Here is a 20,496-nt window from a genome sequence, read left to right on the forward strand (position 1 = left end):
GGAAAGCACTCAAGGGTAAAGGGCAACTGGGATGTGGGAAAAGAGAAGGGAAAGAAGGAGAAATTTTGTATGTATGTATATACAGGATAGTTAACATGGTTGTTCTGTCTTCTATTTCTTTGCAGAAAGAAACTGTCAATGAGTCCTTGATTGATCAATATTGCATGTCTCTGTTTTCATGAGAAACCACTTTGAAGATATCAATATGTAATGCAACAAGCATTGTTAATTTTCTACCACTTTGTTTGTAACTCCGTACTGTCTGTACTGTTCTTCTGCTATTTTGTAAAAGGCTATTTGTCTGTTAATGTTTTCCTCCTTTTATTTTTAAAATTAAAAAGAAATTGCTTCATTTTAAATGTAGTTTTCTATAAATGTATTCTTAATTTTCCCAAAGTGTTAAAATGACCATGAACTTTATTTCCAACTCTGAAGGACACCAAATAAATTTTTGGTCTGCGTTTTATTCCATGGAAACTGTCCAACCCCTGGTGTAGCCAGCTGCAGCCTGGGAAGACTGCGCCCTCAAGGAGAGGAGCACGCACCACACCCGCCTTTTATCACAGTTCTTTTACTATTCTCCTGACATGGGCTCTAATTTCCTGTATTCTCTGCTTTCCTTTTCTTGGCTTCCTTCCACATCCTCTAGCAGAAACCTGGGAGTCACTCAACCCCCATTTTGTCCTTTAGACATCAAACAGATAATTAAATCATGCAAACTTTGCTTCTGAAATGCCTAAATGGTGTCTTTTTCCCATCTTTAAGGTCATTACCCAGGGTCTGGCCATCATTAACTTTCACAGATTCTTCAAGCTCCATGTATCTCGCCTCCTCATCTTTGGGTTGACCATTTTACCAGTGAGTCTCAGTGAAGCTCAAACTTTCTTTCTAAAATACGTATCTGATCTCACTCTTCCAAGACAGCCTTTTAAGTCAACTTCCACAGATTTCAGGATAAAACTCAAACCGCCCATTTTCCACATGAGTTTTCCATCTCATTCTCTCTCTTGCACTATCTATTTAAATATTACCAAACTTCTCTCAGTTCCATAAGCATGCTCCACTTGCACCCCAGAAATACTGCTCGTCCCTGGTGTAGCGAGCCCTCCCTCGTCCTCTAGTCTCAGCCGCAATGCTACTCCTCAGCAAGGATGGTCCTGTGTTTCCTGAACACCGCTCCTTCACCATCAGTCAGCACACACCTGACTGTCACTACTCGTTCACTGTCTACCTCTCATGCCAAAGAGTGTAGCACCTGTTCAACTACCTTCTGTGACTAGCACAGCACATAGCATGCAGAAGCAGCTCAACTTCTTTCAGTGACAAAGTGAACTTGGACTGCAAGTTCAGTTTCCTACAGGAGCTGAGCAGCTACTGTCATTTCAATGTGGAAGCCAGCTTAGGCGGCACCTGCAGCAAAGTGGATAAGCTCCCCCAGATCCAGCTGCTGCTCAGTACCTGCTACAGTTGTTCATTGGGAATATGGATCTCACTAGATCATTAAAGTGTCTTTTAAAAGAGACATCATAAACTTAAGACTTTTTAATGAGATCTTCTTTTTCATTAGCTGGTTACTCACTCATTTATGAAGATATCATTGGAAAGCCTCTTAGGTACTTTTCTCGTTGCTGAGACAAAATATGTGACACCCAGTGTTAAAGGAGGAAAGGTTTATTTAGCTCATAGTTTGTAGAGGTTTCAGTCCATAATCAGCTGGCTCCAAGGCAGGGTGGCACATGGCAAACGGGCAACCATTCATGGTGGTGGAAGACAGCAAAAGCAACGAGAGAGAGAGAGAGAGACAAGCTTTTCTTGGAGCCTTATATTGTATCCAGTCTACTGGGATTAGGGTGGGGCCAATCCAATCAGTGCATAGAGCCAGCAATCTCCCATCCTTAATCTCAGCGTTGCACCATGAATGCATCATACTCTCTCGATTCAGCCACCTCCAAAAAGCAAAAAACAAAAACAAAAACAAAAAAGACCCCTATAAGCTCATAAGGCTTTGAGGGGACATCTAGACACAAACCATAAGAGAAGGACTCACAAGATCAGCTGCTTGCTGCTGATCTCTGCATGAAGACTAGATTTGTATCAACACCCTTGAAACATTGAAGGCCAAACCTCCAGGGCTCACTATCTTAGGAATCTTTATGAAAGAGGTGGGCTGAGATCTCATACTTTGCATTGAAAATAGAATTTGTCCTGTTTTCAACACAGCAGCCCCTGTCCATATTTAATAGTATGATTTTCCTAGTTCTCTAGGATGAAAACCTTCTCATCCATGATTCCGCCTTCTTGTTCTTTCAACAAGTCTAGCCAAATGCTAAATTTTATAAGGTCTTCCTGAAGGAAGACTAATTTGAAGATTGGTAAAATGAAAACATGGAACTTGTGCTATACACTGAAATTTGTATTGCAAGGATTATGCCATTTTCTAATTCTATAACCTTTTTCATTCTTTAATTTCACTGTGTATAGACTTACAATGTGGATAGCAAAACCTCATTGGGCTGCTCCAAGAACAAAAGAACTATGGAAGGGCCCATCACACAGCAGATGATGAAGAAATACTTGTTGCATTTCCTGTCTCTCTCTTTCATCTATTTTCAGGTTCTCCTGGGCATGAAAGCCAAGATGACTTCACGAGAACTTACTTTTCTATCTGCTGTCAACTACCCACCACTGCAAGAAGAGACTTTGCCCAATATAGCTACTTTATACAATTAAAATGCTCAATTCCTTCCATAAATGGTATTTCTCTATAACCTTAACTTTCATGCACCCTACGTATCCCACCCTCTCAGATCAGTGCAAGATTGCCACTTCTCATCCTTTGGGATCACTAATTTCAGCATTTCTTTCACACATTTATCACCTAAACCAATTGTCAATATCTATCACAACCTCAGGTCCTAGCATTCATTGCTACCTGTGCCTGTATCCTCTATTTTCTTACTCATTACAATGGATGGCATGTGTCTGTTTCTGTCCAAGGCAACCCCTTGGGTATTGAGTAAATCCAACATCCTTTGGCAATTCGTCTATGGTTTCTACAATTATTCCATTGATTTCCTGCATATACTTTCTATCCTCTCATTTATTCTTAGGAGAATACAAATGTGGTTCAATATCACTGATCATAAAGCAACTGTGGCATTGACTATCTTGACCTCAACCCCTTTTCCTCACAGCAAAACCTCTTCAAGAGATGTCTGTATTCATTCATGTCTCTCCCGCCCACTTTAATTGCATTTCTACCTTACTGACTTCCACACTAGCAAATACAATGTTCTCTCTTTTGTTGTCTAAGTATCCTAGATAATCTCTCAGTTTACACTACCTCTTCTTTTTCAAACAGTTTCTATTTTGCCTGGGCTGCTGTGATAACACATGCATTCCTCTTCCATCCTCAACACTTTCTCCTTTCAGGTTCTTTCTAAATCTTCCTTCAAGTCCTAATTGTCTATCTCCCAAACCCATCCCATTAGCAAAGTCCTTGTTATGCCTGCAAAACACACCAGAAACATCTCTTTCCCTTCACTACCCACGATGGTGTCGAGGCCAACTGACCTCTCACTTTAATACCTGCAGTGGCCTCTCACACCTTTGCCTTTCCTCTTGACATCATCATCAATTCCTACTGTAGCCAGAGAAGCATTTTTAAAGCCTGGAGAAATTTCATCTCACTGCTTTTCTTAAAATCCTTAGAGGTCACTTAGAAGAAAATTTTAAGGCCCACCCTGGCTTACCTGAACTGATGTGAGCTAGCATGACCATCTCCAATGACCCCTCCCACTGTCGTGTACCACCCTCTCCCTCACTTCTCACACACTCTTCTCCTTCCAGTCTCTGAGAATGCTACACTCACTGACACTTAGACTGTTCCTCTGACTAAAATGTCCTTCCTCAGACCTTGGATGGGGGCTCCTCCCGGTGATTCAGAACACAACACCAAAGGTCAGCCCTTCAAGACACTCTTAATGTTCTTTGACCTAAAGTTGCCTCCCAGCAATTCCCCTGCTGTATTATCACCATGGCATTGGCTACCACCTAACATTTACTCCCAAAACTGTTTATTTACCTTGGCCTTTTGCAGCAAGGTAGATTGTGTGAGAATAAGAACTTGTTGGCTCTACCTGGATGCTGTAATGCACTGCTGGCACCTAGAGCAGTGTTCACCCACAAGGTACACAAGGGATGTTTGTGGAATGAAGGATTAAGTCTATTCAAATATTTTACCTAAAGTGTAGAGGACTTCAGACCATTCTAGAAGAGCTGGTTGGGAAAATCAGCAAATGGGTTGTTTAAGCAGGTTTTAATGGGATTTGCTTTGGGTGAAAGTTGGAAATAAAAGAAAGCATGATGAACTCTTCAGTCGAAAGATCAAAAAACAATTCATAAAAGACTAGGTTACTAGAGGAGTCCTAGTTATTGCCATATCTTATTAAGAGTTGCTGATATGATAAACTTTTTAGATAGTAAAACCTTTTAAGCAAAAATAGAAACTGAAGTAAGAAAAAATTACTTAATATTTTCCACACAGAAACTATGCTTTTCCGGTGTCCTTCAGCTCTTTCTTCCATAGGTCTCAAGAGAGTTCACCTATAATATTTATTTGTTGAACAAAAATAACTTCACTTGAATGCCAAAACAGCTGCAATAAAGAACAGATTTGGAAAATTATGCTCAGGGCAAGAAATTAAAGTCAAATTTTGATTATTTATGTATCACTTATGAATACACATGAGAATGTTTCATTCTGGATATAGTTTTATATATTCAGAAAATGTTTAGAGTTTTCATGCTGGAAGACAGAAATGTATCCATGAGGGAGTGAGTGTGGTTAAAAAAAAGTCCATCATTAATCGTTGAGAGCCCTGCATGGACCTGCATGGGGCTACTTATCTAAAGGGACAAGGTAATGGACAAACCCATACTTTTGGAAGACACTTTAAAAGAATTATTGTCAACATAAAATCATAAATTGGGTAACATTATTGAACAAATAGCAGTTTTATGTTCTGCATTTGTAAATTTAGGTCATATTTAATCTAGACAAATCATATCACATTTCTCAACCCTAACAACTGTTAATCAACCACTATAGTAATAAAGGTAGTTTTCTTTATGTAAAAAGTTCCGTTTAAGGAAAAAATAAAACAATCAACAATTATCTAAGGTTTGATAACCTGCAATCACAACTATGAATTACCATCTCAAAATCTGTCACCCTAAAACATTCTTTCTGTGGCTCCTTTGATTTTATCAGAGCTTTCACAATGAGTGAGTGTCTTCGATTCAAATAATTTTATCTAAAGCTGTAAGAGAAACATGCTTTTAAAATAATAAATCTTAAGTAGAAAATAGTTGTGAATTAAAAGAAGAATCAGTAAAATTGAAGATATGTGGTATTTCTACATATTGAAGGATTCCTATTTTTGCTTGTCCAGTAACGCTCCCCTTGTTTCATTAGAATCTTGACCTTCTTTTAAAGCAGTCTCACTGGGTATTATTTGGGGATCTGCCCAGAAATTGAGCATCTTGAAAAGATGTCACAGTCATATGGGGGCCTTTGGAGGTGGCCATCTTCACAAGAACACCAGGATACGGCCCAGCTGTGAATTCTGACTGGCTCTTTTCATTTCTATCCTTTTTCCACATACGGTTATTTAGGCTCCTATTAATTTTATGAGCCAACAAATGTTCACCCTTACCTAAAATGGTCAGTTACTTTTTGTGGCCTAAAAACCTAAATGATACAATTATAAATCCACCTGAAATAGTAAATTCATAGTCATTTAACCAGGTAAAATTTTTGTAGTGTTGTGTACGTCATTATCTTAAAGAAGCAAAGTAAACTTCTGATCTCCTTTAATATTACAATACGCTATTTCTCTCAATTCAAGAGTTACAGATTACTTTGCTGGTTTTAAAGTGCTTTCATATACTCTGTATAATTTGATTTGTGCCATGATTCTAGGAGATGACAAGAACAAACTGTTACCATCTGCTCCGGGTGGAGAAGCTGGGCTCCAAGGAATTTACCTGTTTGGAGTCACATGACTAATTAGTGGCAGAGCTTGTGTTAACTATGCATAGGTCTTTTCTTTGTAGAAACTGTACACTGTACTTCAGTGCTTCTGTGGAAACAGCCCATCACTCCAGTCAAACTGCTTGTCAGAGCGCTTCCTTCTACTCCTAATGATTTTTGTCTGCTGATGAACGGCAAACTAATGAATCAAACATTAAGCTTGGTAGGCTTTTAGAGGACTTGACTCTTCTCTCCGCTCTTATGCATGAAAAACAAGTCCCATAGCATTCTTCCTGTGACTGCTGCAAGTGAGACGGTACATTCCTTTGCTGGAGACAAGATGTGACAGTTCCAACTCACAGGCATAAAGTACTCATGGTTTGAGACAAGAAAGAACAGAAAAATGACCTCTGTTGTGTAGTGGATTATGGAGAACACACAAAAAATTACACCACTGCACCCCAATGCTCTGGATCAGCATCACAACAGACATTTTTAAAAGCCCCCAAACTGTTAAATGAGAAAATTTTATTATCTGTGTCCTGTGTGTATATGTCTGGCCCTGTCAAAAGTCTGACTGTGTGTCTTAGCTGGTGGTATTTGTGCTGATGTTTTCCAGCAATGGTGAAGTATATAGGCAATATCTTAACACACATTAGTTAATACAATCAGATCATACTTGATATCAACAGGACATCCAAATAGGCCCTAAATTTTGTTGAGAGTGAATGTATGGTCCATGGAGTTATTTTACAGAGGGCAAAGGAAAGAAGCCTCTCAGGAGATGCTTGAGCAGAGACCCAGAGGGAAAGAAGGCATCAGCCGTGGAGAAAAGCAAACCCAGCAGAGGGATGACCAAGGTCACACTTCTGAGGAAAAAGCTTGAGTGGCCTTGACAGAGCCACTCAGACTCACCAGCCCCACACAGCTGGCCACACCCAGCTTGTTGTTCTTTACCTTGGAGCTTTATTCTACCAGTTAGCTGAAAGATAATTCAGACCCATTCTGTTGTTTGTTCATTTTCTGAAGGTAGTGAGGATTTCTGCTATTTCTTGAGACAGTGACTGGAGCCAGGTCATGACAAAATTTTTACCAAATTTTGATCACACTTGGTAGAGACCTTCAGAAAGGAGACCTCCAGAACTGCTTCAGAAAGTGGCAAGAATGGTAGGATAAGTGCCACTGAAGCAAGAGGAAGTATTTTGAGGGGGATTAATGGCAATGTGTCTTTTACTGTAATAATTTTTAAGCATTTAAATATTCATCCTGCATGTTGATCATTCATTGTATCTCTGTATAAAAGATTGTTATTTGACAATGAAAAGGAATGAAGCAGTCCAATTTGCCAACACAGGAATGAAGCTTGACAAGGTCCATAAGGAAGGAGCCAGTCATAAAGGGCTCCCTGCTGTGATTCGATTTAGAGGAAATGGGGGCTGGGGATTTAGCTCAGCCGCACAGCACCTGCCTGGCAAGTGTGAGGTCATGAGTTCGATTCCCGGTACCAGAAAACAAACAAACAAAATAACGATTTACAGGAAATGGCTGGATTAGGCAAACCCACAAGAAAGAAGCTATCTGGTTAGAAGAAGCAGGAAGGGCAGAATGACTGCTCATGGGTATACGGTTGGGGGGCAGGGATTAAATTGCTCTAGAATCAGTGGTGATGTTTGTGTAATTCTGTAAACAGTACAACCCTGAATTTTACACCTAGTACAGAGGAATTTGATGTATGTAGCTTGCATGTAAAAGAAATCTACTTTTAAAAAAAGAATGTGTTAGTTTCTATCTTTTCCTGGAAAGGAAACTATTTCTTTTGTGTTTATAAATGTTTTCCACATTTATTGATTAAAGCATTACTTTTCAAATAAATAATAAATATCATACATGAAAGTTTTAAAATGTTTATTTAGTGAAAGAGAGGAAGTGTCAATGGCTACGTTTTGCCAGACTATGGAAGCCCAGCGACTGGGATGTACTAGCGGGTCATACAGAGGCAAAATCCACCTTAAATGAAGATGCCATTGATGTGCCTCCAGAGAACGGGCAAGATTTAAGAGTACAGACAGCTTATTATTCAAATTAACATGTGTTTCTTTGGTTTTCCTACTGTTTTTGAATATCTGTATTATTTTCCTACATCTCTAAGGATATAGCTTTTTGTCTATGCTGAGTGTTTTTATGGCACTCTAGTAGGAAGTTTGAACCTTAGCTCACTGACATAGAGAACAATTAATTGGAAGTCTCTACATGTGGAATGCTCAAGACCACAGAACCTCAAATGTCTAGGCATACTGGAAATACTCAGACTTAGCTTCAAATATGCTATACAATGTTATTATCTCCTTTCCTTCCGTTTATTATAGCAGAGATATTTTTGTAAACTGTAGATATCTAGATCAAAATCAATTGAGATGTTGCATTCCTCTCACCAGTGGAGCCTCTTGGCCTCATGAACATAAAATTTCTCCACCTCCTCCTCCAGTAGAAATCAAAGTTTTTATCTTAATCTTGAGACCGCATCTCACTAAGTCACAAAATTGTGAGACTGGGCTCAAACCCAGTATCCTCCTGTATCCATCTCCAAGAAGGCTGGGATGACGAGCATGCACCAGCACGTCCAGCTTCCCAGTTTTCTCTCTATTTATCTCTTCACACATGCTGCCATGATTGCTGGGGGAACATAGGTAACTTCTAGGCAAGCCCTAGTGGTGTGTTTGTATTATCCAAAATACAAATTAACGTTTGAACTGAAACGTTTAGTTTGAAATGAACTTTTCCACCAGTGATTTATTAATAATAACTGAGTATTAAATTAAAATAATCTCTAAGGTTGCATCTAGGAAAAATGATATAACATTGTAATTCTGAGAGTCAAGGAAATTCTCTGAGAAGGTACTGATCTTATCAAGATGTGTTAGGATAGTTTAGAGTCAAAAAATCTATCACCTGTTAAGAGCAAGAAGTTATTTTCCTAGAAACTATCACTGTAGATTTTGGAGACAAATGAGGTCATGGCATATTTTTGATGATAGCCAGTTTCTAGAACTATGTCATGATGTTACAGAATCCTACTTTGTTTGACTCTGTAGTTAACATGAAAATTTTACTTCAACTATGAAAGGAGAATAATAAATGCCAGCTATTGCATATTTTTCTATTTCCTGGTGTTACACATGCATTGCCCTACCCAGGGAAAAATATTTTTCTTTTCTTCCTTCTTCCTTTCTTTCTGCTTACTCTTAATTTTTCTTTTTTCTCCCTGCTTTCATCTACCTTTCTTTTTGTTCTCACCTTTTCCTTCTTTCTGATTCATTTGATTTCCTCCTCTCTCTTTTCTCCCTACCTTCATGTATCTTTTTCCTCTTTCATTCACCTTCTTTCCTCTTCCTCTTCCCTTCCTTTTTTCTCTCTCTCTTCCTTTCGCTTCCTTCCTTCTTTACCTTATTCCCTCCCCTCTCTCTTTCCACCCTCTCTTTCTGCCTTTGCTCTTTTCTATTCATAGGAGATGTGTTATTTTTCCCATTTTGCTAATAATTAAACTAAGATTCCTAACAGATAAATACCTTCCCAACCAAATGGCAGTGCTACAATCCAATTCCAAATTTGCCTGGTCCCAAAACTCAAGCTTTTAATCTTTAAAATATTTTTGCAACAGATTACACACTTCAAAATGAGGAAAACTTTCAAAGTCTGACACTTTAAATTTAGAACCTTCTCTTTTAGAGATGATTAAATTGGTCTAGTCTACCAAATTTTCTCCCCATGTATTGTAAATTTGTTCATATGTTGATTTTACTAAAATTATTTATATTCTCTTTTTAAAAAATTTTGCAGCTTCAAGAAATTTCTCTAGTGTTGTCCTTTTCTCATTTTTATCTTCCCACACTGCTTCATATATAATACAGATTTGTCCATTATTGTATCTATACTTTTAAGTTGGTAATTCAAAATAATCAGTGTTTTTATCATTTAATATAATAAGCAGTATAAGTTGTGAGGGTTTCTATCACTGTAAAAATGGTATGCTATTTTATAGTTTTACATTTTACTATGGAAAATTAAGCCACATAGATTGAAGTATTCCTAATATAAATACTGCCTCTTCTTTTAAATCTACATTTTTTCTAAAGTTCTTGACATATTTTTGTTAATGCAGTTAGCTGTGATTTTTTGTTCTCTACCTGTTGTATAACTTCTTATATTAGATTTCATGACCAGTTAGAATATTTTCAAAACAAACTATCAAAATACCAATGAATAAAAATGTTTAGAAAACACAATTTGACTATAATGTAATACTCAAAACAGAAAGATCAGTTTTATTGTTGAGGTAGTCTGAAATCATAATCTTAACAACATCAGAATGCATTAGCCAGCTGTTTTTTGCTTGGACAAAATTCCTGCCCCCCACAACTTAAAGGAGAAGTTTAATTTGGCTTATGGGTTCAGAGATTTCAGTGGGATTCATGGCAGGAACATTCTGGTGGAAGGGTGCGGAAGAACAAAGCTGTTCACTCCAGGGCAACTGGGAAGCAGAGCACAGAAGAGCAACAGCAAGTAATAAACCCTTCAGAAGCCTGGTCTCAGCAGCCCACCTCCTCCAACTGGGGCTCATCTCCAAATAGCACATTCAGCTGTGAACAAAGCTGAATCCACCCACTGGCTAGTACAGTGCCTCAGTGGTCCAATCACTTCTTCAGGAGTCTTGTATTCAGTCAAGTTAACAAGATTAACAAGGGAAAATTTTCCCTTTGTCGAAATGATATCTAACTGCATCTGCTTAAACCATACCAAATCTCCAAATAAACACAATATTGTAATTCAACCTAACACGATAAAATTATCCTGTTTACAGTTAAAATGCACATTTCCCTCTCTACAGTCTCAAAGTTTACTCCAACATTGTTTGAACATTGCACAAAAGTCCAAGACAAAGTTTTCACTGAACTCTTACCTTGTGGGGCCCTAAAACAATAGTGATGAGTCTATGCACATGTGCTGCAGCCAACTGTTTGTTATCATTGAAAGCTCTAAAAAATTTGCCATCATTGCCTCCTGCCTTATAAAATTAAAAACCAGGTTACATTTTCCTAATATACAATGGTACAACCTTAACATTCCCTTGACAAAAAAAGAGGAACAGGGAGATAGAAAGGAATCAGATCAAAATAAGACCAACACCTAGTAGGGTCAACATTAAATCCTGTAGCTCCATGTTCAGCATCCAAATACATGGTGGAAAGATCTAAGTTCCAGAGGGACTGGGAGCCCCTATCCTTATACACTTGTTGGTTGTAGCCAATATAGTCTTGGGCTGGCCCTGATCAATGCCTGCAGTTTTCCTTAGCAGGCACTCCTCTTTCCTGTCATGTTCAACATCCTGGGATCTCTCCTACACCTTTGAATTCATTCTTACGATTTCATGCATCCACTTCTCAGGGTAACATTTCCTGGATGCCCAAGCCTTTCTTTGAAATCTGGGTGGAAGACTCCATGACCCAACAATTCTTGTATTATGTATGCCTGGAGGACCAGCATCATGTGGATGATGTCAAGGTCTACCACCAGCTCAAAGAGTGGCCCTGTTCTCTTGGGCCATGGTCTCAGTGCCTGAATGGCTTAGCAAGTTAAAATGAATCCCAGGGCCACTTCTTTGGGTAGTCCTCCTCAAATGCAGGCCTAGGGGCTCGCTTCTCAAATGAAAGTTTTATACTTTTCCATTCTCAACCCTGAAAAGAGTAGGGCTTTGCTGATTCTTGAGATTCCCTCAAGAGATCTTTCTTCTGTACTCTGTGCAAAGTACTGTGTTTCTTTCTAGTGCTCCTAAATTCTTCAGCAAGTACACCTCCTTTGGATCCGACTTTACACTTTTTTGTGGGGGTGCCAAAATTTAAATTTTTCAAATCTTTCTATTCTGATTTCTTTCTACTAATTCTTACAATAAATCTGGTCATAAGCAGCCATCAGTACCCAATTCACATTCTCAGCATTTAGTTGCCTTGATATTTCATTCACCAGGCTAACTATTATGTCGCTGTTAAACCCCACCTCACAGAAAGTTTTAGAGCATGAACAAAGCATAGACAAATTCTTCATCAGCAAGTCTTGGATGCCTTCTAGTCCAATTTCAAATACTCATTCCCATGAAACCCCACGAACCTGGCCTTTACTATCCACATTCTTATCAGTATTCTGGTCTTTCAAACTCAGAACAACATCACTCATCAATCCTTGCATCTACAAATCTTCCAAACTTCTCCTAGAAACTAGTTCCAAAGGCTTTTGAATAGATGATTATGTATAGTCACAGCAATGGCCCTGCATTTCTGGTACCAATTTTATTTATATTGGAAAGCTTTCTTGTTTCTGGGAGAAAACTGAATATCCATAACTTAAAAGAAAAGAGGTTTAATTTGACTCAGTGCTTCAGAGGTCTCTGTGTATTTGCTGGTTTCAAGGCATGCACATCATGGCAGAAGAACATGGTGTATCAAAGCTGCTCACTTCACACTGGCTAAGATGTCAAGGGAAAGAGCACCAGCAGGAGACTTGCCCTCTAAAGGCATACCTCCAGTGACCTACCTCCTCTAACTTGGCCCAACCTCCTAACAGCACACATGATGTATTAACTTCTATGAATCACTTAATCAAATGGACAACTGAGACTGACTAGCACATAGAGGGATCCAAAAAATGTACAAATAAAATAAGGTAGCAGACAAAATGTTTAATCATCTTTTATGGTCTAATTCCTCAAAGCGGTCACTACTTTTCCTACAAGTCTCTAAAAACATTACATGACATCATTGCTTAAGAGTAAAATTTCCTCCTAAAATAATCATTTTGTAATTGTTTCTTGGTAGTGTACATTGTGCTAATGTTCCCCAAATCCTTTCCACCCCTTTCCCTGTATTGCTGCCATGAATTACATCTACACCCAGTGGCTCATCATTAATTAATCAAATATGGTAATTCAATTTTTCTTGCCATAGCAATTTGTTTGTAATCAAATACAATGTAATTGAAACAGCAATACATTCATGATACTGTTCCAACCAATGAGACCTGAGGACAATTAATTGAGGAATTCTGAGGGAAGGCACTTTTTCCTTCTCAGAAGGAGTCTTCAGGGGTTAGATATTTCTCTTTCTGGTATCTGAGAAAATGAACTCTAGAACTGGTACATCCATTTTGCTACCATGACAGAAGCCAGCCTCAGAAGACAAGAGATACTACACAAGGTTAATGGACGCAAATCAGTTCTGAATTCTACCCTGAGATGGACCTTACTTTATGTGAGCCAAACAAGCCTATTTCTTTTACATTTCAGTTTGAATTAGCTTTTCTATTGCTTGAAATATATAATGCAACACAAGTGATAATCATTCACTTTGTTTTTTAATTTCCAAATGCACAAATATAGCCAGGTCCTATTACTATCATATCTCAAATGTCACATAATTTAGATCATACCTCAACACATGAGAGACTTTAGAATAGGCATGTGCAACCCATAGCCCTAGAGGCTGGTAATGTGGTCCCACAAAATCACAAATTTTAACATTATTATGTTCTTTTTTGTGGTATTTTTTCATCACTGTATTGTATGGTACCTGTCCTGCACAGGCAAAAGTGGAATGCTGGGGAAGGAAGGGCCTGGTGCAGCTCTAACTCTGCCTCATGTGCTGCCACAGTTAGCTGCATGGAAATCCGTGTTTATCAGACATGATACACATTTGTGTGACTTAATGAGTAAATAATAATAGTATAATAATAGTATTTCAACCTTCCTACAGTTATGTGTGTCCGTGAAGACAGGCAGGCATTTAAGAACACACACAGGTTTTCTTATTTAATTATTAAACTTTGGTTTTCTGTAGTATTTGATTGTAGTGTTAAGTAAAAAGTATAAAAACAACTTTTGTTACACACACAAATACATATTATATATATAAACTATATTATTTCTTTTATATGTGGTCCAAGACAATTCCTCTTTACCCAGTCTGGCTTAGGCAAGCCATAAGGTTGGACACCCATGTTTTAGAGAAAATAGTGAATAGAAAAAAACATAGGAATGTTCTCTAACGTAAATAGAGAAAACATAGGAATAAAAAGATAATTAAAGATATCTCCTTAATTCTAACATATAGGAAAAATATATGGCCTTTTGCACACATATTTTTATTTGTTGCTAATGTTGTTATAACTAAGTGAATAAAATATCTTAAGATTTATGTTCCAAGGCTACTTACAAGGCTCCTGACATGATGTGTAAGACACTCCATTGGCATGATCTCATGAGTGTATTAAATCTAAGACTACGATGCGACTTTTAAGACCTTTCCCTGTCTGAATCCTCCCTCTGCTCTCTGCCTATGGTCAGTCCTCACCAACCCGCCTGCCAGTCAAGATTCTACAACTCTGCTCCTCTCCCCATCTACACCATTTTAATTTTTACACCAATGGTTTTTGGTTAAGTCCTTTCTCTTCCTCTCCAAGAACAGTTCGTTTCTCTATACATGAGCTCTACCACTTTATTGAGCTCTACTACTTTATTTATCTCTCTAGCTTTGATGATATATTATTGAACACTTGCCTTTAATGCCTTAATTTCTCTCTGTAATTGAGTTGTCAAATCCTCAAGGGCAGGAGTTGATATTTATTGGTATTTATTTCTGTTGTAACAGCCCTAAAGCCTCAAGTATTGTATAGCATAGTGGACAGATATTAAACATTCACTTGATTAGTTGAGCATATTTTGTACCACTTATCTTACCAAATCGGTTTCATGGATTTAGAAAAAGAATTAGAGTTAAGACAAAATTGGCCTAAGCTTTCCAGATTTCACAAATAAAATACAGAATGCTCAGTTAAACTTGAATGTTGTGTAAATAAAAAGCTGGTTTTTTTTTTTTTTAAGTATAAATATATCCCATTCGTTTGGGGGACATAAGAGCACTAGAAAATTGTCTATTTTTAAATTAAAATTCAAATTCAATTTGCTGTTCTGTACTTTACACAGCAGTACTAGATTGGTCTGATCTGAGACAAAAATAGTTGTACTTATTTTTCTAAATTAGAACAAATTACTTCATTCATGATTTGTTTAGCCTTACACGGTTTTGCTTATCAGGTTGTACAGTACATGAAGTTCTCTTTGTTGCTCCACCTGCCACTGGCAAAAAGAGCCTGAGTCTCCATTGTGTGAGAGTCACCATGCGTGTGTGTGTCCACAGGAACCAGGACAAACGAGGTGCCCACCCAACCCCGGATTTCCTACTCTGGTGAGGCAGACAGCTCACTGCAGCCCAGCCTTCTTTGATGTTGATGCTGCCACTAATGCAAGTGACCTGACACTGCCCTACGGAGAAAAGATCCATGATGAGGCTGCTCCAGCAAGGTGTCGGAAATGAGTCATATTGTTTTTCAATTACACACCAAATAGTTCCTAATTTTCAAGCATTATGTAAACACTATCATTTATGATCCTAAGTGAAAATAATTATTCATAATTTGTTTTGGTCAACACATTGGAATCTCAGATTTCCATAATGAAGTTCCAGTTTTTATTGTCAAAGATTCTTTTCTTGTTACTGAATATTGATGATTTTTCTTTTTCTTTTTAGCGAAAGCAATGGAAATGTTACATGACATCTTTTTGTCTTCTCAGGTTAAGCCCTTCACACGTAAATGCCATGTTGACTACTTAAACTAAGGGGCTTGTTTAAGTGATTGTCAGGATCCACTGGTTTAGATAGCACCTTTCTGCTGAGTGGCTGTGGTCTGCTCTAGCTCATCTCTATGATCCAGTCTTTCCCGTAACAGAGAAGAGAATGATGGTGTTACAATGACAGTGTGTATGTGTGTGAAGTTGGATCATTTAAACCTTTAATAAACTACTTTTATTAGCTACATGTCACAAAAATTTAGTGCTATTTTTAATAATCAAATATTTTAAATCTAAGAATAAAACATGCTTTTTATAATAGCTTTAACTGAATATGCATGTGCGTCTGTGTAAAAGTATTTCTCAGATTTAAAACATATAGCATGAAATATTAAAACAACATCACTTTAACATGCCACATATTGATTTTCGTTCTAGAATAGTGTCATATTTTCCTTTGTTTCCTAAACGTATGCTATTTATCTCAACCCTGCAATCTGTATTTTTCTGGAGGCCACTTCAAAATAACCAGGTGTAAACCATAAAATGATCTTCTTTGGTTTGTTATCAATATAGCACATAAGATTACAAATGGAGTCATATTAAAATTCGACAAGAATATTCGGGGAAGTTATATTAATTCCAGTGATTTGCCAATTACCCAGGCAGAAGGCTACAGTTAACATTATCATTCTGTGCAGTCTTTGGAAATTATGAAATCCTCATTGACAGTGTGTGCTCTAGGTTCTCAGAAATTACCTTGGGTAGCTCTTCAATTTGATTGGCATCCAGATAAAGCTCTTCTAATGTTCGCTCAAAGTTAAAGACCTCCTTTGGCACCTGCTGCAGGCTGCAATGGGAGTAGTCTAACACTGAGATGATTTCCTCTTCACCCCGGAAACATCGGCATGGCACCAGGCGGCCAATGATCTTCCGTTTGGTGGTCATCTCCAGGCACTGCACTAGAGAGAGACAGAAAAAACTGTTTTAAAAAAATTACAAAAACAAACAATCACAACCCCAAAATTGTGTGATTAACTGCCTTCCAAAGGCATTCTTATGACATTTAGAGCTTTAAAATTTAATTCTGGTATCCATTTTATAATTCTAGAGTGCTTTACAGTTTATATAGGACATACATATACACTGTGTCACTGAATCTTTACAAAGCCCAATGAGCTATGTGAGATAGGTTTTATTCCAATTTAACAAAGAAATGCATGCAGACAGGGTTAGAGTCTTTGCAATATCACATATTTTGGAGTGGCAGAATCAGAGCAGACCATGCTCCCTGATGAGTTCAAGTCTATTATCTTGACTATACTTTCACTTGAAAGACGGATCTATAACATGTTTTAAGTTTTATACAAATTGCAGTGTTGAAAGGAAAATTCCAGACATCTGTTTCATTTCTGCAAAACAATATCCAAATGTCACCTGCAGACTTGTGATGTGCCGTTGTTGACTCCCAAATTCATTATATCAATAAACAGATACTAGATAACCACTGCGTTCCAGGAACTGATCTAGACTCTCCAGATGGAGAGAAAAATTGAACAGGCTCTTCTACTGGAGCTGCAGCTTAGAAATGGATGTTATTCATTCCAGAAAATTGGTCTTCCTTTATGAATTTTATGATTTGGGTGCAAGAGAACAACTTGTAATCATTATAGAAATTCCTGTGATAACCGTGACATCTTTTTCCTATTCTTCTAGGTCAAAATGACCAAATGTCATGCAGTCTTGCACAGACTTGTATCAAGGCACTTTTCATACTTAACCTACTACTTTTCATGTCATTTATTCCTGGACTCTTAGATCTTGGGACTGTGTTTTGCTCATCCTTGTATTTCTGTTGGTGCCTAACCCATCACAGATATTCACTAACAACTGTACATTGAGCAAATAAGACATGAGTGAATAAATGAATATGTTTGAGACTCTCTGTTTGCACAAGAAACTTCCCATTCTAATGAAAAGGTCACTGTGCCTGAATGTGTCCCCAGGAAGAATGAGCACATTGCTTCCCAATGATGTGTGCTACTTCTCTAGGTTTTAGGCAAGTTCTTGGGAGAGATCGTGCCTTACTATTTAATCCATGATACACAATCTGGTATGCCAACAACAAAATTTGTTTTCAATGAATACTACTTTAAAACTTGTATTTAATCTATTAATTTAGTTTTATTTAGAATATAAATTTATTGGTGAAGTAGAAATTAGTGATATTTTGTTGAAGACTATGTAGAAGTTTGTTTTCTTTAAATTGATTAGCTTAGGTCACATTTGAAGGCAACCAGGTAGAATACATTTAACAACTGTAAGATCTCAGTCTAAACCATTCTTCTTCCTCCTTTAACTTCTCAAATGAATGAAAGAATATTCTGGGGGCAGGTTGATGAATAAGCACTTACAAACATTTGCTTGTATGTTGCAATCTGTAGATGGCTAACTAAAAGCACTGAAAAGATGACTTTGCCCCTCCATTATTTTTTATCTCTCAAACTCCTATACTTCCCATTTCTAGGAGTCAGAATCCTATGATTTTGCAACTGTGGTTTTACCTGACTTTACCTGAAATTCTTGATTATAGAACTGATGCCTCCCCATCTCTACTTGGGATCCAAAACCTATTAAGCAACCCATTAATGGTCCCAGTAGATATGTGATGTCTATTAGGCACCTACTAAATGGATGCTAAGGGCTTTGCTGTTTTCGGGGTGGGTGGTAATAGCTTAGTTTATGGTAGCAGTGAGAATAAAGAGAAGTTATGGGCTAGGAAGACAGATGAGGAGGCAAATTCACAGACCTCACTATGGATTAAAGGGGAGGTGGAATAGGAGGCTGTGGAGAAAGGAAGATATCTTGAAAGATTTTCAGGTTTTTAACTTGAATAAGTAGTAGTAAGATTGACTGCTAGCAGTGAGGCCGTACAGCTGACCCAAGACATACATGCTCTGCATTTCTGACTCTCAGATGGGTGATGAATCTATTGTTCATGTTCCTTGTTGTTCAAAGTCTCTCACTCATACTTTTGTGCTGGACCATGTGGCTGTTTCTCTAGATCTATTTATTGCTGCCATTGCACATACTGTTGTTGTTTTTAATAAAGAAGGAGAAGGAGAATACCCAAGCCTGCACCTGCTCCATTTGGCCAGTGTCCACCATCCATTAAAACTTTTGAAATTTAAATCACTTGGGACTGCTTTCCCTTTCATTAATCCAAAATGTAAGCTCTTTTAGTCATCTTCTTTATCTCTTTTCTCCTGCTGGACAATGTACCAAACTTGTCCCCTATCCCAGTTTCTGCCTTCCACTGCTCCCCCTGAACTCATACCTTGTGCCTTACATCATCAACTCCTGTACTGACCCTCCATCCTTTTATTGAGTGCTCATCCTTCTGCTAGCAAATAAAACTGGCTTCTTCCTGAGGTTTTTTAAAATATTGTAACTTTTAAAAATGGAGCATGTTGGGCTGGGGATGTGGCTCAGTGGTAGAGTTCTTTCCTTGAATGCATAAGGCCCTGGGTTTGATCCTGAGCACTACCAAAGAAAAGAAAGAAAGAAAGATGGAACATGTTGACTTTTTTCACATTACATGCTGATTAACCCACTTGTGCGCTGAAAGAACAGATTTTTCTCCCCCTTGCTAGCCATGTAAAGCTGTTAGTCTTCTCTCACTCTGTAAAACCCTATTCCTTTGATGGCATCATTATCTAGTATCTTTCTACTCTTTCTCCTACTATTCATGTACCAATCCCTTGAATGCTTCTTTTCATTCACTGATGGCCTTGATGCAACCAAGTGGGGGTTGGTATTTTTTAAATAATAAATTCTCCTGTGGTGGATAAACTTAATTGTGTCAACTTGATTGGCTTTGGAACTACCCAAGCATTAGAAAGGCACACTTCCATGGAAATCAGTATAGAGATTCCTCAAAAAAACTAAACATAGAAATTCCATTTGACCTAGCTATTCTGCTACTAGGTATCTTCCCAAGAGTTAAAGACATCATGCCACAGTGATGTATGCATACCCATGTTTATAGCAGCACAATTCAGAATAGTTAAATCTTGGAAACAGCCTATATGTCCATCAGCAGATGAATAGATAAAGAAAATGAGGTATTTACACACAATGGAGTGCTACTCTGCTATCAAGACAGACAAGTTTGAGTCATTTGTAGGAAAATGGGTGCACCTCAAGACTGTAATGCTAAGTGAAGTAACTCAGACACAGAAGCTTGAATATTGCAAAGTTTCCCTTATATGAAAGATTTAGTATATACGTAAAGTACAAAATAAGAGAAAGGTAATTGGAGAAAAGAGAGAGAAAGGTATTGTAATCTAATGTGGACAATGTATCTAAAAATACTTTCCCTGAGTTCAATTGTCATGTATCTTATATGTTCTTTGGCCTATTAGTCTGATTTTCAATCTGTATATATGAGAATTAACTTTGCAAGGTCTTATACAATAAATAAATCTGATGCTGGAAAAATAAAAGAGAAGTAAAAGGAAGGGGGAAATAGAATTGAAATGTGCTATGTATGTGTACCAATTTCCTACAGTGAGTTTAATCATTATGTGTTATATACTAAATGTTATGTGTTACATACTATGTGGATACATACTAAATACAATGTTAAAATGTAAAAAATATTTTTCAAAGTTAAAAATTACCCATAGACAATAAAATAAAATAAATAAATAAAATAAAATTATCCTCAGAAAATAAGAGGCACATTGGTTAAAGAACACACACTTCTGCTTGTGCCCGGGTGGGTCAC

General features: G+C 37.6%; 1 protein-coding gene across 3 annotated transcripts in view; it reads right to left on the minus strand.

The window, feature by feature from the left end:
- Lrrc7 (leucine rich repeat containing 7) overlaps positions 1 to 20,496 on the minus strand; it is a 505,545-nt gene that overhangs the window by 292,106 nt on the left and 192,943 nt on the right. For all 3 annotated transcript variants that reach the window (XM_013514397.1, XM_013514396.1, XM_013514395.1), the window contains exon 3: positions 16,467 to 16,669. In XM_013514397.1, the coding sequence (XP_013369851.1) occupies positions 16,467 to 16,669 (203 nt within the window). The remainder of the gene's footprint in view (positions 1 to 16,466; positions 16,670 to 20,496) is intronic.

Source organism: Chinchilla lanigera, unplaced genomic scaffold (genome assembly GCF_000276665.1).
Source record: "Chinchilla lanigera isolate Chin_1 unplaced genomic scaffold, ChiLan1.0 scaffold00022, whole genome shotgun sequence".
Taxonomy (NCBI): Eukaryota; Metazoa; Chordata; class Mammalia; order Rodentia; family Chinchillidae; genus Chinchilla; species Chinchilla lanigera.